Genomic DNA, 24,260 nt, shown 5'->3' on the forward strand with positions numbered 1-24,260 from the left:
GAACGGCGCCTCGTTCCTCGTCTTGTTCACCAGCTGAACCTTTTCTTTCAAACACCTTGTGATACTATACCCGTTCAGCGTTGTTACCATGTATCTTCGACGAGACAGCGAGAGCGGCGGTACAGCCGTCAGCTCGGCTAGGACCCCGGAAAACAACACTTCCTCTACCCGCACGATACCCTTTACTCCCCGATCTGAAGTGAACACGACCGCCGCCCCCAAGCTTGAGCTCTTGCTCGCTTGGATCTTGGTGCTGTACCGCGAGAATGACGATGGCAGCCAGATTTCTTGGGGCGCCAGGAACACCGGCGGACAATCGTCCGAGACGAGCCACTCCCTGGACCTGAGCAACGTTCCCTTCCAGAAGACCTGCTCCTTGACATCAGCACTGGAAGCCGTTCAGCAGCTAGACCCTCCGACACCCGAACAGGAGAGCACCACGCAACACACACTTTTCTTCAACAACGGATCAGAAGCCGCCAAAAGTGGCCGTGAGAAGGACTCACAAAACAACTTTCGTGAAGTGAGGTGACGATGTTCCACAAACACACCGCAAGCTAACCCATGACAGTGGACATACCAGGTTGAGGTCTCATATCTTGAACAGGAGTTGACCGTGAAAGCGGACTGGAGCCGAACAGCAATGTCAACAAGTCTCGCCACGACAAGACTCAACTCATTCATCGACATTCTCACCACAATCCTGGATCACCCAGAGCGGTCCGTCTCAGATGCTACTGGCCCGACATTGGCAGACCTTGACCAATTGTGGTCATGGAACGCAACACTGCCGCCGCTGATGGAGCAGTGCATGCACGATCTCATCACCGAACAGGCCGCCTCTCAACCGGACGCCCATGCCATCGAGTCATGGGACGGAACCTTCACGTACGCCGAGGTGGAGGACCTCTCTACACGCCTGGCCAAGCACCTGGTCGCCCGCGGAGCCCAGGTCGGGGGCATCATCCCGCTTTGCTTTGAGAAATCGCGCTGGACTATTGTTGCTCTCCTTGCCGTCATGAAAGCCGGTTCTGCTTTTGCCCTCACAGACCCCAGCCAGCCCGAAGCCCGTCTGCGGACGATTGTCGAGCAGACGGATGCCAAACTACTCATCACCTCACAACTCCAGAGCACCCTGGGTGAACGCATTGCTGGCGATGCCACCACCATTGTTGTCGTCTCTGGTGAGACGCTCGAGCAGTTGACGCCAGAGCCTGACGCTGCTCTTCCCACGATTCCTACTTCATCGCCCCTCTACATCCAATTTACCTCTGGCAGTACCGGCAAGCCCAAGGGTGTCATGTGCTCTCACGAGAATTACACCAGCGGCGCCGTTCCCCGGGCCGATCTTGTCGGTTACAGGTCGCACTCCCGCGTCTTCGACTTTGCCTCCTACGCTTTCGATGTGAGCATCGACTGCATGCTTTGCACGCTTGCGAATGGTGGATGCCTCTGCATCCCCTCAGATGAGGATCGCATGAATGACCTCAGTGACGCCATCCGCAAGAGCAAGTCTAACATGGCCCACATGACGCCCTCCGTCGCTAGAGTTCTGGACCCGAATGTCATCCCGTCCCTCGAGGTCCTCGGTCTCGGCGGTGAGGCTGTTTCTGCTGGTGATGCCTCAGCCTGGAGTCAGAGTGCCAAGGTCATCATCGCGTACGGCCCCTCCGAGTGCACAGTTGGCTGCACCATCAACGGCAGCGTCAGCAGCACGTCAACAAATATCGGCAAAGGCACCGGCGGCCTCACATGGATCGTCGATCCTGACGACCACGACCGCCTGATGCCCGTCGGCGCCGTCGGTGAGCTTCTCATCGAGGGGCCCGTCGTGGGCCTGGGCTATCTCAACGACCCCACAAAGACGGCCGAAGTCTTCATCAAGGATCCTACATGGCTTCTCGCCGGCGGCGGCGGCACGCCTGGCCGCCACGGTCTGTTGTACAAGACGGGTGATCTGGTCAGGTATGACCCTGACGGCACCGGCGCCATCGCCTTTGTCGGCCGCAAGGACCAGCAAGTCAAGCTCCGCGGACAGCGCATCGAGCTGGCCGAGGTGGAGCACCATCTCCGGGGTAAGCTCCCGTCCAGTGTCAAGCTTGCGGCCGAGGTCATCAAGCCGGGCGGCACGGAGCCGACGCTGGTGGCCTTCATCGTCGAGCAGGCATCAGCCGCGAGCGATGACGGAGAGGGCGACCTCACGACTCTTTCCGCGGAGCTCAGCCAAATCGTCGCCGAGATTGATACAGCTCTTGGAGCCGAGATTCCTCGATACATGGTCCCGTCGTCTTACATTCCTCTGCGCAAAATGCCCTCGCTTGTTTCTGGAAAGATCGACCGCAAGCGTCTCCGCGAGCTGGGATCGTCGATGAGCAGGGAGGAGGTTGCGCGTCTGCGCGCCGTCAGCGCCGAGAACACGGCGCCGCAATCCGACATGGAGAAGGCCCTGCACCGATCGTGGGTCAAGATCCTGGGCACAGCGTCCGAGATTGGCCTGCAAGACAGCTTCTTCGCTCTCGGAGGCGACTCGCTGCGAGCTATGCGTCTCGTCGCGGCTGCCAGGGACGAAGGTGTTGTCCTGACTGTAGCGAACATCTTCAACTGCCCGACGCTGAAGGACATGGCCGCCACCGCGACTACGGCTTCGCAGGAGACGCAAGAAGCCGTCGAGCCCTTCTCGTTGCTTGACAAGGACTGGACCCGTGAGGCTGCCGTTGCTGACGTCGCGAAACTGTGCGAGATTGAGGAGGCCACGGTTGAGGACGTGTATCCCTGCACGCCTCTACAGGAAGCTTTGATGGCCTTGTCGGCAAAGGTCAAAGAGGCCTACGTTGCGCAGCGAGTGGTGGACCTCGACGATGCAGCGATGGCGGACAAGCTGAGGTTGGCTTTCGATGCAGCCGCCACAGATTGCCCCATTTTGAGGACGAGGATTGTCCAGGTGCCCCAGCACGGCCTCGTTCAAGTCGTTGTCAACGAGAAGATTGCCTGGCACCTTGGCGATGACCTCCAGGGCTACCTTGTGAAGGACCGCGACGAGGCAATGGACCTCGGCAAGCCCCTTGTGCGATACGCCCTCATCACCAGCCCCGAATCGTCAAAGGTGTACTTCGTTCTCACCATGCACCACGCGCTCTACGACGGATGGTCCATGCCCCTGGTCGTCGATCGCGTCAATAAGGCATATGACGGCCAGAAGGTGCAGCGCCCGGCTGAATTCAGGAACTTCATCCGCTACCTCAACGCAGTGAGTCGCGAAGAAGGCGAGACCTTCTGGAGGGAGAGGCTGCAGGGCGCCAACGGCCCTCAGTTCCCTGCTCTGCCATATGAAGGCTACCAGACGCAGGCGGACTCCCTTCTTGAGATCCACGTACCGCTGTCTGGTCGACCGGCGTCCAACACGACAGTGGCGACTGTCATTCGTGGCGCGTGGGCCTATGTTGCCTCGCGGTACAGCGCAACAACGGACGTCGTCTTTGGCGAGACGCTCACGGGGCGCAATGCTGCCCTCAGGGGCGCCGAAGAGATTGAAGGCCCCATGATCACCACCATTCCGTTCCGTGTCCAGATCCACGACGAGAGCAGTGTCACAGAGTACATCCAGGAGATCCAAGACTTGACTGCCCAGCAGATTCCCTACGAGCACACGGGCCTGCAACACATTCGCCGTCTCAGCCCCGACGCCTACGAGGCCTGCGAACTGCGGACAGGCCTTGTTCTGCATCCCAGTGCCGAGGGCGAAGCGCAACCCAATACGGCGGTCTACCCTGCCGACAGGCTCGTGCCCGCCGGCGACTCGGAGGCCGCACAGGAGGCCTTGAAATTCAACACGTATGCGCTCATGCTCGTCTGCGCCCTCGACTCCAAGGGCTTCTCGGTCATGGCCAGCTTCGACTCCAACACGGTGGAGAAGTCCCTGATGGAGCGGGCCCTGGACCAGTTCGCCCGTGTCGCGACCCAGCTCTGCGAGATGACGGACGCTCCTATCCGGGACTTGCGCTACCTCACAAACGACGACCAGGTTGACCTCTGGCGCGCGAGCATCAAGAACCCGCAGAGCGTGCAGGACAAGTACCCCGAGACTCGGGCGGTCTGGATCGTCGACCCGCAGGAATGCACGCGCCTGGCGCCTCTCGAGGCACTTGGAGAGCTCGTCGTCGTGAGCACAGCGGATCTTTCTCTCCCGACCATGGACGAACCCCTCTGGCTAGATGTTGTCAACGGCCACGCGGACGAGCAGAGGGCTGCCAAGTTCTTCAAGACCGGTAAGCTCGCCAAGCTCAGCGCCGACGGCTCCGTTCAGATCACAGAGAAGAAGAGCGCTGCCGCCAAGAGCGCGGCCCCCAGTCGCCCTGTCAAGAAGATCTCGGCGACTTCGGCGAAGCAGCGACGCCTGCGTACGCTCTGGAGCCGTGTATTGAGGTTGACCGAGGAGGACATCGGTCTCAACGACAGCTTCTTCAGGCTCGGTGGTGATTCGATCTCGGCCATGAAGCTCGTGTCCGAGGCTCGCGCGGACAATCTGCGCCTGACAGTCGCTCAGGTATTCAAGAACAGAACCCTGTTTGACATGGCCAGTGTCCTCGAGGACTCGGAGCCCACGCAGAACAAGGAGGCCGTGGAGCCCCTGGAACCCTTTGAGCTCGTCGAGGAGGCGCAAGCCACCAAGTTCCTCGTCAACACGGTTCGTCCCGCACTGGCGGACAACTCGTGGAACGTCATCGACGTGTTGCCCACGAGGCCGCTGCAGGATGCTGCCATCAAGGGCACCATCCAGCTGCCTCGCTTCTCGGCGAGATACGAGGCCATGTACTTTGACGGCGACGTCAACAAGGCGCAGCTATACCAGAGCTGCCAAGAGCTTGTCACGCGCAACGAGATCTTGCGCACCGTCTTCATCGCCCACAAGGAGTCGTATCTGGGCGTGGTGCTGGAGCACATTGAAACGCCGGTGGCCGAGTACGAGATTGACGGAGACGTCGAGCCCTTCGTCAGGCAGCTCTGCACCATGGACAGCTACACGAGGATGCCGCTCGGCTCGTGCTTTGTCAAGTGGTTCTTCGTCCAGAGCAGCAGCGGCCCGTCGGCGCTCATCTTCCGCGTCTCGCACGCGCAGTACGACGAGATTTGCCTGCCCGTCATGCTGCAGCAGCTGTCGGCGCTGCACGAGGGCAAGCCCGTCCCGAGCAGCCTCCCGTTCTCGTCGTACGTCGGCCACGTCGTCAAGTCGAACATACCCAAGGGCCTCGACTACTGGCGCGACCTCCTCAAGGGCTCGTCCCTCTCCGTGCTCAAGCCCGACACGCCCGTCGTCCGGCGCAACCACTTTGCGGTGCACAGGCAGTTTGACATTTCGGCGCGCTCCAAGGACATGACGGTCGCCACGCTGCCGACGGCGGCCTGGGCGCTCTGCCTCGCGCGGCGGCTGGCGACGCGCGACGTCACCTTTGGCGAGGTCGTCAGCGGGCGCACCATCGACTTCCCCAACGCCGACGCCGTCGTCGGCCCCTGCTGGCAGTACGTGCCGCTGCGCGTGCAGTTCGCCGCCGGCTGGACGGCCGCCGACCTCCTCGCCCACGTGCAGAGCCAGCACATTGCCTCGTCGGCGCACGAGGGCGTCGGCCTGCCCGAGGTCGTGCGCCGGTGCACCGACTGGCCCGCGAGCGTCGACTGGTTCGACTCGGTCGTGCACCAGGACGTCGAGCACGTCGAGAGCCTCGGCTTCGCCGGCGTCAGCGGCCGCATGGAGACCATTTACCCGCACGAGGAGCCGCTGCGCGAGTGGAAGATCCAGGCCTTCCCCGAGGGCGACAAGCTGACGATCGAGGTCATCACGTTCGAGTCGTGGGCCGAGCACGCCAAGGAGCTGCTGGCCGAGGTCGGGGCCATTGTCGAGAGCCTCGTGAGGGAGCCGGAGGCTGTGCTGTTTGAGTAATGATTTGTGCTGTGATGATTGGATGTCTATGTTTTCCTTGGTTCGTTTGCTGGGAATTGCACGTCTGCTGGGCTTGCGTTTCTTTGGAGAAGGTTCCTGTCTCTTAACGTAGTATTGATGAACTAGACTGAAGTAATGTAGTTTCTTTGAGAGTCGGTGCCTAAATCACCATCTGATTAGCACGAATGCGAGTGGGTGAATGACCGTCACGACAAGATAGAACCAAAGACCAGTACAGCGTCAAGCAGTGAGAAAGAAGAGGTAATGATATTTTGCTAATGTTTCGCTAGAACCCGATCCGTATGAAACCCTAAAAGCCGGGAGCAAACAGTATTCTGGGGCGTCCCCCGCTGTGCTTTTACAAAAACTTCAATCTGGAGAACATCCACATGCCAAATCCCAACCCCCCTTTCATAGTAGTTTCTTTTTTCGCCTAGTTGCGGATGCTGGCGACGAGAGCATCGACATCGATGCCGAGGTCAAGGACCTCGTTGATCTCGCGCAGCTCAGCCTCAGTCAGGTTGTTGACATCAACATCGCCGAAGCCGAGGGCCTCAAGATCAAAGCCCTCGAGTCCGCTGAGGTTGAAGGTCTCCTTGCGCGGGCGGCCCGGCTGAGAGCCCGTCTTGCCGGGCTGAGAACCAGTCTTGTCGCCGCCGTTCGAGTTTCCGGTCTGTCCAGCAGCGCCGGTAGCAGGACCGCCGGCACCGCCAGCAGCGCCGCCAATGTTACCGCCAATGCTGCCAGTGAGACCTCCCAGGTTGCCAGTCAGGCCACCAGTCAGGCCGCCGGGGAGACGACCAATGGTTCCGGTAAGGGAACCCGAGGCACCGGCCTGGCCGCGGTCGTTACCCCGGACGAGTCCACCAGTGAAGCCGTCAGCGATATCGAGAGCGGTCTCGCTCAGGCCGCCGGTGAGGTCGTTGGCAATGCCGCGGATGCCCTCAGTAATACCTCCAGTGAGTCCGTTGGCGAGTCCGATGAGACCGCCGTTGCGGCCGGGAGGCTTGCCACCGAAGCCGAGGCCGAGGCCGCCGCCCACGTTACCAGCAGCGCTGCCAGCGCCGGAGGCAGCGCCACGGAGTCCTCCACTGAGGCCAGTGCCTCCGCCGAGGAGGCCATCGACGGAGCCAAGAAGGCCGTCGATGCCGATAGAGCCAGACGCGCTGGTAGGGACACGGCGGCGGCCACCGCCAAAGATGTTGGAGAGGAGACCGCCGACGCCATTGACGACATCGGTAGCAAGGCCCGTGGCGGCAGAAATGGGGTCGATACCGGCGTTGCCGCCCAGAATGCCACCAATGCTGCCAATGTCGACAATCTTCATGTTGACGTCGTTGACGATGGTCTTGAGAGCGTCCATATCGACATCGCCCTCCATCTCCATGACGGCGTGGATCTTGCCCTTGGCGTCGCTGACGGTGCCCTTGACTTCCTCGAGCTTGTCGAGAGCGACCTTGGCCTCGTCCTTCTGGGCTGGGCTGGGGTTCTCGTTGATCTTGGCAGACTCAAGGACAGCCTCAGGGGCGGGGGCGGCGGCAGGGGTCTCAGGGACGGCGGGAGTGGTGGCGGCAGCACCCATCTCGGCCTCGCGGCGCACCATGGAGTCAGAGGTCATCTTGTTGGCCATGGTGCCGGCGGGCATCTTGACGCTGATCATCCTGCTGATGGGTTTGGCCGAGGTGGAGGCCACAAGGGCGCTGAGGGCGAGGATGGTAGTGGAGGCCTTCATGTTGATGGTTGGGAGGTTTGGTATTTGAGGTGCTTTGGTGAAAAGAGTGAATGGTCGTTTGAAACGATTGTAGTGAGTGATCCGAAGCGAGAGGTGCAGTGAGGAAAGATGTTGTGATGATGAGGTGAGTGTCCTGCAGATGGAGGCCAGAACCACCTTTCTTTATAGCTCACAAGAGTGTTGTTGCAGACGCATACGGCGTTGATATGTCCAGTCTGAACCCAAAGAATCGTGGTCTAGGTCCCTGGATTGTGAGCACCTCATCGGCGTGTCTCTCGGCCGGTCCATCACGAACCCCTCACTCATGGTGTTTCGCGCGTCGTCCCGTAGATGAAGTCGATAGGCAAATGCATGGACCTCTGTGTGGTGCTTCATGGAGGGGTTTGCTCGCGGTGCGGAATGCCAGATCTCTGCTTAGCTTAGATTTGACCGACGATCCCATTTGTGTTGAGGAATGCACAAGGGTCAACCATAGATTTGGGGTCGAGCCAAGAGACCCTGACATTCCGCATACCAATACATTCCATGGACCCACAAGTCCTACATTAAGCATTGTTTCGCGATCTGGCGGAAGGGGTATTTCCGGATGGCAGATCTCGCACTGCCGGGCTCCTCTCCGCATTGACCTACCCTGAAGATCACCTAGTGTGGAGTGCAAACGTTAAAGGTGCTCCGTCGTACAATCCTGCACCATCCACCTGGTCATTAGACACGTCGGATACCAGCATAGGGCCGACAAAGGGGCGAGCGGCCCGCACGACAGCATGGTGTTGTGTCTCTTCCCAGACCTGCTGGGCATCCTTGCGGGCGGACCCTACCGCGATCGGCAGACCCTCGACCCTTGGGATGTCTTGGCAGAGCTCGGGGAAGTGGGTGAAGAAGTCGGTATCCATGGTCCAGGCTCTGATGTTGCTTATGGTCTGCTCGAACATGGGCGACAATGAAAACTTGCCAGTGAGACGATCTCGCATGTAGCAGTCGCGGAACCCGTACTGCCAAGTGACTTTGAAGTTGCTCTGGAAGAGCTGCCAGAAGAGGTTGGTACAGTAGCGGTGCTGGGAGAAGACGAAGCGCTCCCGGACACCAGGCCTGTGGTCACCTTTGTCAGAGACGCCTTGGGCACAACGCGAATAGCAGAGCAACATACCAAACAAAATAGTCAATGGCATATGAGTGGGCCAAGGCTTGTGAAGGTCTGGGTGGGTGGGCGCGTCAGTCGGCGTTCCTGAGGTGCTTGTCCCATTCGGGGGCACACTTACCTCATCCAAAACCACCGAGGCAGGGAAGAGAGTCTTCCGGGCGTGGGATCTCCGTGGTAGGTCATCATGAGGTGCATCATGCGCAGGATGGCCACCCGTTCGATTTTGCCGCACTTGATAAAGCAAATTTCATCAACCAGTCTTAGTTTCCGCCAGCTGTCTGTCATCAAGCCGGCGGCTTCCACACTGTCCCAGCCTTCCAAGACGGCGCGGATCGGCGTGTCGTGGCTCGTGCTGTCCTCGCGAACAGCGTCCTCTGGACGTAGTGGCGTGGACGCCTTGCCGAGGGCCTCATTGGCGGCTCGCCAGGTGTTGAAGCCTGGTGGCCGCCGCGTGCCAAGCGGCTGGTGGGATCCTATCAGACACGGACAGTCGGTCGTCGGCGGCAAGGGAACAATAACGTCGGCCGTGGTGCTGGCAGTGTCTGGTTCCGACGGGACAAGCTCGGGGATGGGTGGGCGGTATTGCGAAACGTCATCGAACGGAACATCATAATAGGGACCCGCAAACGAATCCCACGGGTTCGATCCGGGAGGCGCCGACATGTCGTCCCCGAGTTGATGATCATTCTCCGGTGATGACGCCCACGGAGCGCCGGGCGTAGGCACGCTTGGCGGTCCGGGTTCCGACGCTCGATGTGGGGCGTGACCCTTGGCGCTGCCGTTGCTGCTCGAGGTTTCGACGTCCATGCCCGTCTCACTGGGCGCAGGTAGCACCTTAGGGGACGTGACGGTGGCCTGCTCAATGTGGCGGTGGATGGTGGACTCGAGCGAACGCAGGACCTCGAGCAGAGAATGGGATTGCTTGGTGACGGTGGCCAGACGGTCCATCAGGACGGGCACCTCCGAGTCGGCATTGTCCTGGCTCAGACGGTCGACGAGGGCCTCGAGATGAGCGATGCGGTTGTTCTTTCGCTCGCGTGCGACGCGCTGGGCCTTGCGATCCTGCTCTCGCTTCTTCTGGCGGCGAGCCGTGGCCTTGTCCACGGGTGCGCCGTTGCCATTGGGCTCGCCGGCCGCTTGCGCGGGTGGAGGCGCCATTTTACGGATGACGGGACCGGCTGAAAAGGGAAGAAGTCAGTCGCGGTCGATGTAGATGGCCGTCCTCATGTGTGACGACGTTGGACGGCAGGCATGTTTCTGTGGATAAAGTGGACAAGTGGGATGGACGAGTGGGAATGGAGGTTTTGGAGATGAGGAGTTGGTAGGTAAGCTCCAGGGCGGAATGAGCCAAGGGAGGTGCTGGTGCCGGTCGATAAAAACGACGCGTTGGGGTAGCAGCGACCCATGGGATGCCTGCGTAGTGCCTACCCGGGCGTGCCTAGCGCCTGCCCTTGTCTGCCTTGTCTGCTACCTTGCTGCTTCTACCTACATGTACCTACCTGGCTGCTCTACCTACACGTACCTACCTGGCTGCTACTACCCACATGTACCTACCTGGCTGCCTACTACCTACATGTATCTACCTTACCTAGATAGGTACCTCAGCAGGTACCCAGCATCCCTAACGATCCCACTACGCATCGGCATTCACGGTGCACCTCGTCCCACGACCCAAGACCTAAGGCCTAAGCACCAAGAGACGCGCAGTGGTCCCCACTGGTTAACGCGGGGAAGCTACAGGGGCACTACCGGCCACGCTGCTAACCGCATCCGTCCAAGCGCCGACCATCGCACCTCAGCTTGGCTTCAGCTGTTCATGGATTTCGGACCACCGACGACACCAACGACACCGAGCGACTGGAGAAGCAACACGCAAAAGAAATGTGATGTTCATGATGATGTCGATCTCACTGCTACTGCTGCTGCTGCTTCTGCATGCATGTTTCCGTAAAGATGATGGTGCATCAGAAAAACTAAATCCAAATTGGCCATGAACTAATGAAACCCTACCCACCACCACCGCCTGCACCACCACCACCACCACTGCCTTGCGCCCTACCAAGCCAACGGCCCTACCATGTCTCTCCTGGCGGCTTGCACCCTGGATCGAGACTACGATGCGACGGCAGCTAGCCAGCACTCCCACTACTCAGGGGTTCGCCACCTCCTTTCTTCGCGTGAACACCAAGTATAGCTTGGATGTCGCCAGCGTGAACGTGTCCTGCAGTCCAGCGGGAAACGTGCTGGGATCGAAATCCTTCGCAAAGCCCACATCGTACGTGCGCAGGATCTGACTCGTGACAAACCTTAGCTCCATGAGGCCCAGCTGCTTGCCCACGCACGAGTATCGGCCTATCAAGCAACCATTAGTACGTTTTCTGAATCTTGAAGATGAACTTGAAGTAGCCCCAGAACATAAAAAAAAAAAAAAAAAAAAAGAATTGAAGACGAGTACAAAGACGGAAAAAAAACGAATAATAAAGAAGAGAAGAAAAAAAAAATTCAAGGACAGACAGACGTACCGACAGAAAAAGGCGCAAACACCGAAGCATCCTTGGTCAGCTCCGGCGCCGTCGTCCAGCGCTCGGGCACAAACTCGTCGGGCCGCGCAAAGACGCGCGCGTCGCGGTTCAGCGTGTACGAAGGGACCTGCACGACCGTGTTGGCGGGGATGAAGACGTCGCCGACCTGCTGGCCCTCGGGCGGGCTCATGCGCTGCACGCCCGACGGCACGGGCGGGTACAGCCGCAGCGACTCGTCGATGCACGCCTGGAGGTACGGGAGCTTCGAGAGCGACAGGTGGTCGGCCTGCGCGTGCTCGGCGTGGTACGCGTCGAGGTCCGCCTGCAGCTGGGCCGTCACCTGCGGGTTGCGCGCCAGGTTGTAGAAGAGGCAGGTGAGGGAGGCGGCTGTCGTGTCGCTGCGGGGTCGCGTAAGCGGCTGCATAGGCTTGACGTGACATGGCACGGGATAGGGGGCTGAGAGGGGCCGTGTCTTACCTTCCGGCGACGACGATGAGGTGCGCATCGCCGACGAGGTTGACCATGTCCTGCTTCGTCGGCTTCTCGAGAGTCTCGTAGTCGTTTAAGATCCCAGAGAAAGCATCCGGAATCTCCGGCTTGTTCTCCCGCCTCTGTTTGACGTGCTGGTGAAGCCACGCTTGAAACTTGAGGTGCTCGTGGTTCAGGCCGGGAATCTCCTTGAAGAGCGGGAAGATCCACACGAGGTGACTGAACGCAGCGACGGCCTGCATACTGGTGTGCACGGCCTGCATGTAGTAGTGCACGATGCCGTCCTTCATCATGTTGAAGCTGCGGCCGAAGGCGAGATCGCCCATGACGTCGAAGCTGTAAAAGTTGAACCACGTCGACACGTTAATGGGCTTGCCTTCCGTCTGCTTGATCTGGCTGAGCAGTTGATCCGTGTACTTGACAACGCGGGGTTCGTAATCATGGAGCGCTGAAGACATGTTAGCTTTTCTGTGGACAGGCAAACATGACTGTGGATGCACTCACCCTTGGAACCAAAGCCCTTGTCCCAGGTCTTGCGGCGTCGGCTGTGCTCCTTCTTGTCGCGCACGAGCTGGAGCGAGACGACGGGATGGAGAATGTTGTACCATGGCCCCTTGACAAACGGCGACGAGTTTGCATGGATGTGGTGGAAAAACGAGGGGTCTGCGATGGACAGTTCAGAGGGACCTGTGCTATCGTGTTAACAATCTTCTCTTCAGCCAAATCCTGGTGGAAGACACCCACCGATTCGGACGATATCTCCATACTGCTTGTGCAGATCCTGCACTTCCTGGAACAGCTGAAAGTTCTTCACAGAGCGCCGAGTAATGTAAAAGTTCGACAACCTGGCGGCAAATGGGCCGGGGAAGCGGTTCAGTCGATGAAACGCCGCGCGGTACGTCAAGAGACTGGCGTACAGGCCCGCGAGGAAGGAAAACGAGAGCTGCGCTGCAAGCTTCCACGACTGCCACGCCGTGGCAAGGCCGTCCACGTCGGCTTTGACTATGTACACCGCGAGCAGCCCCTGCGTGGCCAGAAAGGCGACGAGCAGCTTCGTCGTCTGAAGATCCCAGTCGCCGACGCGGAAACAAAAGAGGTGAGCCAGCGCACCAAACACGAACGGCACGGCGTTGCGTTGCACGCCGCCCGTGGACGATATGAACTGCGCAAGTGACACCATGTTGCAACGAACGATGTGGTTTCCTGGCGCCAGAGATGAAGCACCAGTCTTTCTACACCTTCGGCTGTGAGGCCGGCCATCCAGAGATATACTACATTCAGATTCCACGATGTTACATGATTACCAGCCTGATCATCACCTCTTGCGTTCTGCGTGTGGTTTCTGACTCGGATTCTTGCGAACCTGCTGGTTGTCCTGTCGTTGGAACAAGAATGGACGAGTCAGACTTTCTGACGTCGCCGTCTACGCGGGCCACGGGCGGTCCAAGGGTTCGATGCAACGCCAGATACAGCCTCAAAGTACCCCGGCTTTAACTACCCCACGTTCCCCGCATCTTGGACCCCAGTGTCGTGCTATAGCCGCGGGTTTATGAATGGTGCTGTTTTGTTTTGCCGAAACGAGGGGTCCACGATGAAGAAGATTATGGAGACGCGGGGGAGTCGACGAGTCAGCCATGCCAGAGGAGCTGAGGAGCCGCACGTGGCGTGACACGCAACGGTCCGGAGTGGTTCATCCCTGCAGGAGTATGGGGAAGTCTATCTCGCGTTACACGGCACAATATACAACTTGAATGTGAGGCTAACTGGTGATCCTATGCTACGTACACCATTCGACTAAACATGGTATGATTACAACTTGGGCGGTGATGCCTTTCCAGCCCTGAACGTCTTGACCAATTGCCTGACTGCCAAGTCAAACATGACATCCTCACTGCCTCCGGGGATTCTGGCTCCAGGAACATCGCGATAGATCTCTGCGGCGACAATCAGTAAATATTGACCAGTATAAGACATAGAGAGGGGAGGGGGCGGTCTTACTCTCGACAAGCTCGCCCTGTCCTGATCGTGTGTAGCCGTTGCCGCCAAAGAGGAGGACGGCACATCGAGCACATTCATCAAACACGATGCCTGCATTTGCCTTGCATAGGGCCGTCAGACCGCCGAGCTGAGCGTCCGCCTCCGTCTTGGTCAAGTGAGCGAGCTGGTAAACAAAGCTCTCGACCCAGGCCTGCTGGGCCTCGAGCAGGGCGGCGCACTTGGCGAGTCGGTGTCTCACGACGGGCTGCTCGATCAGCGTCTTGCCGAACGCCTCGCGTTTCATGCAGTAGGCAAACGCCGAGGCGAGGGCGACGCGGGATTGCCTTGTCACGCCGACGGAGATGAACAGGCGCTCGTGGTTGAAGTTGTTCATGATGTACTTCATGCCGTGGCCCTCGACGCCGATGAGGTTCTCGCGAGGCACCTTGACGTCGTCGAGCTCAATGTAGGTCGTGCCGGCCGAGACCTGGCCGGCGACCTTGAGACGGCGGCGGCTGACGCCGGGCTGATCCTTGAGGGGCACGACGAGGAGGGAGATGCCGGCGGGGCCGGACCCCTCACCGCCCGTGCGGACAGCCATGGTGGCAACGTCGGCCCAGAAGGCGTTTGTGATCCACTTCTTGGAGCCGTTGATGACATAGTGCTTGCCGTCAGGGGTGAGCTCGGCTGTGGTGGTGATGTTGGCGACATCAGAGCCAGCTCTGGAGGAGGTGTTAGGTCAACTGACGCGCTCAAAAGGGGGCCAGACGGGCGCGCTCACTCGGGCTCAGTAATGGCAATACACGATCGCTTGCGGCCCAGGAGCAGATCGGGCAGAAACCGCTCTTGGAGCTGTGGATCGGCATAGTGCAGCAAGGGAGGTACGCCAAACGCGATGCCGGTGGTGAGGGCGCCAGCTGGACCAGCTAGACCGGCGCGGCTCATCTGGGTGGGCACACTGTTAGGGCGCGTCCGACGCCATATCGACTGATTGAACCTCTTCAGGATAGCTCACCTCATCCGCATAGACATAGCCGTGAAGGGCATCGAACTCCTCCACAGGGACGTCTCCGGGCAAATGAGTGATATCCAGCTTCTTCAGCCACTGCGCAGGCAAGGGAGCAGGCAGAGCTGGGAGGAGGAACTTGGCGGAGGCGAACTGGTCAAAGACATGAGGGGGGACGTCCTCGGCGGTTTCCCATTCCAGAGCGTGGCGATGGAGATGCTCCTGGATGAACTTGCGACAGGCGACGTGGAATTTGCGATGCGTGTCTTTGAAGTAGGGAGAGGGCAGGCCTCGAAGCCACGAGGGCTCAGCGAGGGGCGCAGGGATGGATGTTGCGTCTGCGGCCATGGTTGTTGAGATCGAGGAAGCTGCGACGACGAACTTCTTGCGTGATCCGACCGGAGATGGATTATCGAACTGTCACGGTTTTGTTCCAAGGCAAGTCGCTGTGCTGATATCCCCGTAGTTCGCAGAAGATGGAGAGTCAGCCTTGGACCTCGGCATCATGGACCGAATAAGGCTGGCAGCTCGTCGGGGGAAGTAGCTGATGCGGGGTAGCTTGGGAGCTCCTCCCTCACCAGCGACCCACGGATGCTGACAGATTCCAGTGCTCGATCCTGGCATCATCCTCAAGGCATTGTCCTTGCTGACGCCTTTCCAGACATCGCTAACGCTCCAAGACATCACCGACGGGTTTCGCAAGGACCATCAATCCATTCGTGGTGCATTCAAACTCGCAAATACAATGCAATCCAGCACCCAAAACCCACTAATCGACCTGCACATCAACACTAATCGCCCCGAAGGTCGAGCACGACACGACCCTGAATCTTGCCACTCTCGAGGTCCTCAAAGATCTGTCGCCAAGTGGTCAGCTGACACAGATTCGCATGCATACCGATCATTGATCATCGATCATCAATCATCAATCATCATCATCAATCCCAGACTCACGTTCGTCAGACTCTCCATGCGACGCAGCGTGTACCGCGTCTTCACACGACCCTGCGCTGCGAGCTCGAGACACTGCTTCGCCTCGAGTCGGTTGCCCGTCTTGGTCGCTATGTCGCAGTCAGCCCATCCATCCGTCCTTCCTCACGAATGCCCGACGGCCTACCGATGATGCGGTGCTCGAACGTCACCATGTCGCCGATGCTGGGCAGCAGAGCGCCCTCCTTGTCCGGGATCCCCAGACAGGCGACCGTGCCCCGAAACCCGAGCCAGGACATGCACTGCCCGTACGACTTGGAGCTCGCCGAGCACATGAGCGCGATGCGCGCGCCGCCGCCCGTCACCTCCTTGATGCGCGCCGCCAAGTCGGCATCCGACGCAAACGCCGCGAAATCGACAAAGTCGTCGGCGCCGAGCTCGCTACACAGCGCCTCCTTGACGCCGGCGTCCACGGCCACGACGCGCGCCCCCAGCGCCTTGGCGTACTGCACGCCCAGGTGGCCCAGTCCGCCGCCGGCGCCCGAGATGACGACCCAGTCGCCCACGCGAAGCCCCGCCGTCCTGAGCGCCGTGTAGACGCTGATGCCGCCGCACATGAGCGGGGCGGCAGACGCGAGGTCCAGCCCGCTCGGGATCGGCGTCGCGTAGCGTGCAGGGGTCGTGCAGAATCGCTGAAACGTCCCGGGCACCGTGTAGCCCGAGATTTGCGTCTGCTGGCACGTCGAATCGCCGCCCTCGATGCAGTTGTCTTTGTGGGTCAGCGTTACGTCGCCACTATTCCCGCCATGGCTAGGCCCGCAGCAGTGCAATGCAGTGCAGTGCAATGCAGTGCAGTGCAGTGCAGGGCGCAGTGCAGTGCAGGGCGGCACAAGAACACCACAGGGAGGCACAAGAACACCTCAGGGGAGGAAAAGGGACCGTACCACATGTCAGGCACGCATCGGCGGCGAATTTGATGCCCACGAAGGAGCCGACAGCCGGTGCCGTCACGCCTGGGCCGAGTGCTACAACCTCGCCTGCACCTTCGTGTCCGCCAATCTGCCCTGCAATCAAATCGTGATCAGCAACGGGGGAAAAAAGAATAAAAAAAAAATCAAACGTTACGGAATGGATCAATGGCCTGACACACCTTGGGCAGTTGGTGGCACCGTGCTGAACGAGTTCAAGCAAAAGGCGGCATCCGTGTGGCAGACGCCGGAGTAGTGCCTACAAAGAGTCAACATGGCCCCCCCAAAACAAGTGGAACGGGCTCCATCCGTCACAGCCCAGAAGAGAGGAGCCTCGGTATGTCTCACAGTTTGACAAGCACCTCACCAGGCCCCGGTTCCGCAATGGGAAGTTCGACCACTGCCGTCTTGGTGGTGCCGGGTTCCAGGTACACGACGGCACGATTGCGCTGCTGTTGCCACTCGCCCATTTTGGAGGTGGGGGGAGTCTGAAGTCTGGAAGAGAAAAACAGGGTTCTGACAGCTTGATGTCGCAACACGGCTTCACAAGTCCAATGTCTCCTCGACTGCGGCCTTCATAGCTCTATCCATAGAGGTGATGCCTTATTATCTGCTCCCGGGGAGCCACCCTCCAAGATCCTGACTCGCCCTATCCTGATTCAGTAATCATCGCCCGCTACCTCGGCACTAGTATCCTGATTCTTCACGATGGTGCCAGAGATGCCATGCTAGCTCGTGCCATGCTAGCTCGTGCCATGCTAGCTCGTGCCATGAATGCGGGGGAATGGAGTGCGGGGCATATTGCCACGGCTCAAAACAAATCTCCGATGATGCTGATCTCAGGGGCGCCTGCTATGTCCGATGTTCACGACGAGTGCGTAGGAGATAAATGTCCTCTGGTCACCAGACCCTGCTTGGAGGGACCATACTAAAGATTGCCCCTTTGCGCCGTCATCCGAACATTTCTTTTGACTTGTCTTCCAGCAGACAGGCACGCTATCCTTCCTAGCATTTCCTATCCTCACTCACATACTACCGACATCATGGTGAACTTTGAGACCTTTGCCAACGTCGTTGACGGCGAGCGCAAGTTGACGGAGGCAACGCGCACAGGCATCAACCCCGCCACTCTTGAGCCCCTCGCTCCCGTTCCCGTCTCCAGCCCAGCGGACGTTGACGCCGCCGTTGAAGCCGCCGCGCGGGGAGCCGCTGCGTGGGCCAAGGCGTCGCTCGAGGAGCGCCGCGAGGCCGTCAACAAGTATGCCGACAAGCTGGCCGAGCTCGCGAACGAGTTTGCCGCCCTCCTCACCAAGGAGCAGGGCAAGCCTGTAGGTGTCCTCATGTTTCTGAAAGTTCTGTCGTCCCTTTGCTGACCGAGCATCCAGACCGCCGCGGCCCTGTTTGAGGTCCAGCAGGCTGTTGGCACGCTCAAGGGCGTTGCTCAGTTGCCGTTCGGTGACGAGGTTGTCGAGGACAGCGACAAGAACCGCATCGTGACGAGATATGTCCCCATTGGTGTCTCCGTGGGCATTGTCCCCTGGAACTGTGAGTTGTCGTCCGCGATACAGTGTCTTGTGCTCGTTTGCTGACCTGGCGTCCAGTCCCTATCCTTCTCGGTCCGTACATCTAGTGTCCTGTACCGAAGATGAGTATACTGACCTCCTGCTCAGCGACCTTCAAGCTCGGCCCTGCCCTCGTCACCGGCAATGCCATCATCCTGAAGCCTTCGTGTGTAGTCAAATTACCCGTCAGCAAGCTTTCACGCTAATACGCCTTAGCCCGTTCACACCCTACTGCGGCCTCAAGCTCGCCGAGATCGCCCAGGAGTTCTTCCCGCCCGGTGTCGTGCAGGCCCTGAGCGGCGACGACAACCTCGGCCCCTGGCTGACGGCGCACCCCGGTATCCAGAAGGTCAGCTTCACGGGCTCGACGCCGACTGGTATCCGCGTCATGCAGAGCTGCGCCAAGACGCTGAAGCGCCTCACTCTGGAGTTGTGAGTTCATTCGGCTTCCGAAGACCGAGAAAAGATTACTGACAGGAACAAAAAAAGGGGCGGCAACGATGCGGCCATTATCTGCTCTGACGTTGACGTTGCGGCTGTCGCGCCGGCGGTGAGTGCACCACGGACAACCATGACGAACCGTCCCACTGACACGCCTAGATCACAACGCTGGCCCTCTACAACTCTGGTCAGGTAAGTCGGCTGCACGTCCGCACGCGGTCACGGATCTCTGTCTCACGCCGTCGCAGGTCTGCATTGCCATCAAGCGCATCTACGTCCACTCGAGCATCTACCCGCAGTTCCTCGACGCCATGGTCGCCTTTGCCAAGACCATGACCGTCGGCGACGGCTCCGCCAGCGACACGGTGCTCGGCCCCGTCCAGAACAGCATGCAGTACGAGCGCGTCAAGGCGCTGATCGCGTCGATCGAGGCCGAGAAGCTCAACGTTGCCTTTGGCGACGTCAAGGTCACCGCCGCCCAGGACAAGGGCTACTTCATCAGCCCCGTCATTGTCAGCAACCCGCCCGACGACGCCAAGATTGTCGTCGAGGAGCCCTTTGGTGAGTTTTGCTGTTGTCGTCATCTCGAGAAATGAAAAAGAAAACCAAAAAACCGGTCAAGCTGACAAGATGCAGGCCCCGTGTTCCCCGTGCTGCAGTGGACCGACGAGGAGGACGTCATCCGCCGCGCCAACAACACGGAAATGGGTCTCGGCGCGTCCGTCTGGACGAGGGACCAGGCGCAGGCGGACCGCGTGTCGAGGCAGCTCCAGGCCGGCACCGTGTGGATCAACACGCACCTCGAGCTGCGGCCCGACGCCGCCTTTGGCGGCCACAAGCTCAGCGGCGTCGGCAGCGAGCTCGGCGTCAACGGTCTCAAGTCGTTCTGCAACATCCAGACCATTCACCAGAAGCTGGCTTGAGCGCGCGGTGTGGGGGGTGGGATTCCTTTGAAGCATAGCAAATGAACACTGTTTTTGATTCAAGTGGCCGCCTGCTGGCCCTTTTCCGCATGTGCATGTTTGGATGCTGGTTCAACTTGTCATCTACAGGGGCATGGACTGGACTACGGGAGTGATGTGGAAGAAAGGGGGGGCCTTGTTGTCCCTGCTGAGTGATGGGGTGCTCCTTGGCTCTTCCTCGTCAGATACTGATGCCCAACCGACCTGGGGGCGCGGTCTGCCGCTAATTGGCGTGGCAGCACCCGCATGTCCTGAGAAAAAGGGCGGCGTTACGTGGCATCATCAAGCCAAAATAGGGCGGCAATCATGCACGCACACAACACAAATAGGGTGGTCCTTGGCGTGCAACGCGAGTAAGGCGTCATCTCCAAGCGCACACAAACAGAGCGAGAGTGATGTGCCCAAGCAGCCACCAAACTTGACAACCGTCATGACATCCCCGAACAGACTTGTTTCTCGCCCTTCTGGGGTTGCACCGCATTCGTCGCCGCTTAGCAAGGGCGGGTGATGTGTGGGTGTTCTGACCATCCCCGGCATATTGCTAGGCGGTTGCCCACGAAGCTGGAGGCTCGTTTCTCTCCTGTTCGTTCAACACGATCGCACATCAGAATCTCGCCTACACATCTTTCTGCTTCACGCCGCTTTACAGCCCGTTCATCATGTCTGACTACATTTCCAACAACACCGAATGGGAGGCCTTGGTCATCGACGCGGAGAGCCTCCACCCTGACTACGCCCAGGACTATTTCGATCCTATGGGCTTCTACCCTTACGACGCCCAAGCCTACTTCGATCCTATGGACAGCTTCGACTACGGGGCTACCGCCAGCTTCGCCCTGCCCTCAGAGCCGAGCTACTTGCCCCAGAGAGATTCGGCTTTGGGCGCCAATGGCTACAGCCCCATCAATGACACGGGAAATTCCCTCGCCGGGGTCGACATCGCAGAGATGCCATATATCCCAGACATCCCGGGGGATCACTTCTACGGAACTGGTCCTCTGGTGCAACACACCTTCACGCAGGGCACTGCCCTCTTGGAGCCAAACAATGGCAGCCACGTCTATCCCGCCCTTCTCGAAAACAGCTACACTGAATTCGACCACCCAACCGACTTGGCCATGACTGGACAGCCCTCTTTCTCGGCTGGCATGGTTGGCATGGGCGCAGAACGCCATGCAGATGGGTAGGCTTTTTTTTTTAGTAGATGCTAACAAAAAGGGTGTCAGTTGGCCGATCAGCCTCAAATCACGGCCACCGTCCAATCCGGGGTTATATAGCATGCAAGACATCACTGCTCAAACCAGACGGTCCTCCGCAACTTTCTTCTCAACCATGTCGCCGCCTGACAACGAGGGTCCCGTAAACGCACCGCCCGATGCAGGATTTCGATGCGCTGAGTGTAGCGAGTATTTCAGTTGGGAAGGTATACTCGACTGGCATGCCCGTCAGACTGAACACATGTCATACAAATGCAACTTCCCAGCTTGTCATGAGAAGTTCATGAGATACGTGCAGTATGAAACTCACAAACGCCGTTCGCATGCTGAAGGCCATGGAAGAGTCACCGGGGTTCGCCCCTTCTTCTGTGCTCAATGTCAGTCTGACTTTAAGAATGATACCGGTCTTGGCGATCACGCCTTGACTGTACAACATCAGCCTTTTCAGTGTACCTGTGGCCAATCATTCTCTCGTCTCGATGTCCTCTACCGTCGCAAAGACATCTATTCGCAAGACATGCCGAAGCATCCTTGCCGATACTGCAAGCGCCATCGCGGCAGAAACGGCTTCAAGCGAAAGGATCACCTGCGTCAGCATATGCGAGCTTTCCACAAGTTCGATGCCGATGAAAGGTCCAAATCTCGCCAGTCTAGAAGGAAAATCTGTGACGTTCCCGTAACGTGCCCACACTCGGGATGTTTCGGGTATCGCGACGAACATTTTCACGCTCTTGAAGCTGCAGAACAGGACCAAGACCGACCTTTCAACAGTCAGAAGGACTTCAATGAACACATGAGAAAGGTCCACGACGAGACTTCTTTCCCCTGTTCCGTCTCAGGATGCGATAAGGTCGGCGCCAAGGGCTACCTTCGGGAAAAGGCTCTTATCGATCACTATACTGCGAAGCACCCCGAACTCGAAGCCTATGTGCCGAAGCCTTGGGTGGGCACCTTGATAGTGCGTTGTCGCCACCCCGGTTGCATATCGTCCTTGAAGCGAGGTTCCTTGATATACCACATGCGGGACATCCATAGATACCGGGACTAAGAAGCATGTAAGGGGGACATATAACTTTGGGTTATATGCACCACCCATTTCTTCGTCTTTCACTTGCGCGCAGCGGACGCGTTGTTCTGATCCACTCTTCTTCACTATCCTTTAGTGCGAAAACTCATTCTTTCGCCTCAACTTTTCCATTTATCAGTTCGTCGTACAGAAGCCCCTTGTTTTGGTTATGGGTCGTCTTCAGCGATATGAACATGATGCTTCCGCTCTACGAGCATCATTTGCCGATGCATGGACCCTCTGGGTAATGTTTAATGTTTTCTTGTGTGGTATGATGTGTGTAAGCAACTTGGCCTCACAATACAAACCATTTCTCAAATTCACTGCTTGTGAGCAGTTCCTTCATAAGCTGCAAATGCTTTTCTTAGCGCGCGAGGAAACTACAAAGCAACACCTGGTCTGGGATCTCCCCCCGAACAACTGAGGGCACTTCCTCCAATATTTGATTTATGCGGTCTCGAACTCTTCTTATATCATCTTGGCACCTGCGTAATCTCCTGATCCAACAAACGGCATGTCGAGACCGAATGCAGAAGGTCCACCAACGGGCATGGCCTTCTCCATCTTCCACAGTGGGTGAGCAGGCAGTCCGATGACCGAAACACGCAAACCAGAACGCAAACCCTGAGAGCCGATAGCCCACCGTCTCGACCAAGAATGGAGATCAGGTCCGGCACTGTGCAGATGGCCTCGCGTCCATCTTCGGAGCCAGTACTATCCGTCAGGGCAGCATAGAGGTACTCATTCTGGAATGGGATGAGCATGTGCCCATCTCGAACAGTAGATGTGGTCTGCATTGCGGCGGGCGACGATACATTGGAGGAGTCCAGCTCTTGATGGCCAGGGGGGAAGGAGCACGCTGCTCATGGTGTAGCCATCGCCCACAAAACGCCGCACGTCAAATATCTTTTAATAGCACGGCCGAGGTATTAGGCTTGTGACAGCGTGTTGGGGACGCCGTGAGCCTTGATTGCGGATCCAGGGAGGGGGCGAGCGGCGACGGCACAGCCGAGACCTACTTTGACGGCGGCGGTGCGGAGGAATTTCTTAAGGCGGAAAGGGGTGTCAGTGTTCTGTATTTGTTAACATGGATCAGGATGATGCAACCTACAGGGGCCTACCATGACCATGTTGACGTTGCCGCGAGCGTCGGGGAGGGTGCATGGGGTCAGCGGGTGCCCATAAACGCTCAGCGTGGCTAAGTTGCTCGTATGAACGTTCAGAGCTGCCAAGTGGAAGAACATGACACACCTTGGTACATAGTAGGCTAGGCCCGGCCCATGGCATCCCCACCAATAGTAGGAATGTCATAGTGAGGTGAGCAGTAGTGGGAGATGTGCTCATACCGTTGCCGCCGCCGCTGTTCAGAAGTTAGTGCTCAATATAGCAGCAGATTGGGTCAGCCTTGCTAAACTTACATCTCGTCGGTGAAGATGCCGTCGGGCTCATCCTGGCTCAAGATCTTCATGAGGGCATCAATTCCAGCCGGAGTTTCGTCCCCTGACGCAATCTTCTCGTTGATGACGCTTGAGATTCTATACCACGAGCCGAGATATATGAGGTTGCCATCTTTTACGGATTTGGGCGAGATGATGCGGAGCCTTCCAAGTTCGCTCTTGCGCAATGTATCAAGACTCTTCAATAACTCGTGGCGAGTAAGGCCACCGCCACCTGTGCCAAGAACGCCGCAGCCCGTCGCAATCAGTTCGAAGTCGACTTCCGAGACGTACCAAGCGCCATTACGGACTTCAGGCCGGTAGGCATCCAGGTCAACCTTGATAGATGGCCTGAAAGTTGAGTCAAGGGCATCGGAAATGTTCGTCTTGGCCGTCTGCTCCTCTTTCTCTTCATCTGACGCAGCGTATACGACGCTGTTGGCTAGCGTCCCATCCTTCGGGACGGCAAGCTTGCTGACAGCTCGAATCTGTATCCTCATGGCACCGTCATCTACGTTCTGTAGTGGAATCGTGTTGATCTCGACGACGCTGACGTCTTCAGCCGCTGCACCTTTGCTGATGGCTTGGTCAATCGCCTTCTGGCACGCCGCGGCGACGACCTTCTTCTCATCTCGATCTTGGAGGCAGCGCTGCCGCCCGACCAAATACACTCAAATCAAACAGTTAAACAACCAAATAAATAGGCCCCATATATCCCACCAAACAGACAAATAACCCCCCCCCCCCCCCCCCCCCCGGATCCCCCGGGTCAGCGCCTGGAGTCTTCACTTTTTGGCCCCTAGGGGACTATAATTGCCCCCTTAAGGTCCTCAATTTAGCCCAAATACGGAATTATAAGGAAAAAGGGGGGGGGGA

At 58.4% G+C, this 24,260-nt stretch overlaps 9 protein-coding genes across 9 annotated transcripts in view; 3 read left to right on the forward strand and 6 right to left on the reverse strand.

Moving 5' to 3' along the window:
* Positions 1-88: 88 nt before the first annotated feature.
* VDAG_03964 (surfactin synthetase subunit 3) lies at positions 89-5,935 on the forward strand (the record flags this gene model as incomplete). The annotated part of the gene is made up of 2 exons (XM_009654048.1): positions 89-523; positions 572-5,935. The coding sequence occupies 2 exons, from the start codon at positions 89-91 to the stop codon at positions 5,933-5,935; spliced, it is 5,799 nt and encodes a 1,932-aa protein (XP_009652343.1).
* A 433-nt stretch (positions 5,936-6,368) lies between these two features.
* Positions 6,369-7,667, reverse strand: VDAG_03965 (uncharacterized protein; the record flags this gene model as incomplete). The annotated part of the gene is made up of 1 exon (XM_009654049.1): positions 6,369-7,667. One exon carries the CDS (start codon positions 7,665-7,667, stop codon positions 6,369-6,371), a length of 1,299 nt encoding a protein of 432 aa, XP_009652344.1.
* A 638-nt stretch (positions 7,668-8,305) lies between these two features.
* Positions 8,306-9,966, reverse strand: VDAG_03966 (uncharacterized protein; the record flags this gene model as incomplete). The annotated part of the gene is made up of 3 exons (XM_009654050.1): positions 8,306-8,756; positions 8,815-8,862; positions 8,927-9,966. 3 exons carry the CDS (start codon positions 9,964-9,966, stop codon positions 8,306-8,308), a joined length of 1,539 nt encoding a protein of 512 aa, XP_009652345.1.
* Positions 9,967-10,957: 991 nt separating this feature from the next.
* Positions 10,958-13,129, reverse strand: VDAG_03967 (averantin oxidoreductase; the record flags this gene model as incomplete). The annotated part of the gene is made up of 5 exons (XM_009654051.1): positions 12,564-13,129; positions 12,324-12,506; positions 11,808-12,267; positions 11,331-11,728; positions 10,958-11,160 (listed from the first exon to the last, which is right to left on the reverse strand). Exons 1-5 carry the CDS (start codon positions 12,997-12,999, stop codon positions 10,958-10,960), a joined length of 1,680 nt encoding a protein of 559 aa, XP_009652346.1. The 5' UTR covers positions 13,000-13,129.
* A 499-nt stretch (positions 13,130-13,628) lies between these two features.
* On the reverse strand, positions 13,629-15,150 carry VDAG_03968 (long-chain specific acyl-CoA dehydrogenase; the record flags this gene model as incomplete). The annotated part of the gene is made up of 4 exons (XM_009654052.1): positions 13,629-13,753; positions 13,818-14,518; positions 14,578-14,741; positions 14,812-15,150. The coding sequence occupies 4 exons, from the start codon at positions 15,148-15,150 to the stop codon at positions 13,629-13,631; spliced, it is 1,329 nt and encodes a 442-aa protein (XP_009652347.1).
* Positions 15,151-15,593: 443 nt separating this feature from the next.
* VDAG_03969 (alcohol dehydrogenase) lies at positions 15,594-17,170 on the reverse strand (the record flags this gene model as incomplete). Its single annotated transcript, XM_009654053.1, has 6 exons — positions 15,594-15,659; positions 15,757-15,863; positions 15,920-16,501; positions 16,644-16,796; positions 16,883-16,959; positions 17,049-17,170. 6 exons carry the CDS (start codon positions 17,168-17,170, stop codon positions 15,594-15,596), a joined length of 1,107 nt encoding a protein of 368 aa, XP_009652348.1.
* Positions 17,171-17,743: 573 nt separating this feature from the next.
* VDAG_03970 (4-trimethylaminobutyraldehyde dehydrogenase) lies at positions 17,744-19,626 on the forward strand (the record flags this gene model as incomplete). Its single annotated transcript, XM_009654054.1, has 8 exons — positions 17,744-18,028; positions 18,086-18,245; positions 18,371-18,428; positions 18,479-18,694; positions 18,752-18,812; positions 18,863-18,895; positions 18,952-19,264; positions 19,340-19,626. 8 exons carry the CDS (start codon positions 17,744-17,746, stop codon positions 19,624-19,626), a joined length of 1,413 nt encoding a protein of 470 aa, XP_009652349.1.
* A 698-nt stretch (positions 19,627-20,324) lies between these two features.
* On the forward strand, positions 20,325-21,930 carry VDAG_03971 (uncharacterized protein; the record flags this gene model as incomplete). The annotated part of the gene is made up of 2 exons (XM_009654055.1): positions 20,325-20,848; positions 20,970-21,930. 2 exons carry the CDS (start codon positions 20,325-20,327, stop codon positions 21,928-21,930), a joined length of 1,485 nt encoding a protein of 494 aa, XP_009652350.1.
* A 486-nt stretch (positions 21,931-22,416) lies between these two features.
* The window catches only part of VDAG_03972 (uncharacterized protein), a gene marked incomplete at both ends in the record, with an annotated part of 2,434 nt that continues 590 nt past the window's right edge, over positions 22,417-24,260 (reverse strand). Inside the window, 5 exons of the mRNA XM_009654056.1 lie at positions 22,417-22,512; positions 22,572-22,694; positions 22,968-23,021; positions 23,200-23,308; positions 23,367-24,034. Of these exons, the coding sequence (XP_009652351.1) occupies positions 22,417-22,512; positions 22,572-22,694; positions 22,968-23,021; positions 23,200-23,308; positions 23,367-24,034 (1,050 nt within the window). The remainder of the gene's footprint in view (positions 22,513-22,571; positions 22,695-22,967; positions 23,022-23,199; positions 23,309-23,366; positions 24,035-24,260) is intronic.

The sequence above is a fragment of the Verticillium dahliae genome, genomic scaffold (genome assembly GCF_000150675.1).
Source record: "Verticillium dahliae VdLs.17 supercont1.6 genomic scaffold, whole genome shotgun sequence".
Taxonomy (NCBI): Eukaryota; Fungi; Ascomycota; class Sordariomycetes; order Glomerellales; family Plectosphaerellaceae; genus Verticillium; species Verticillium dahliae.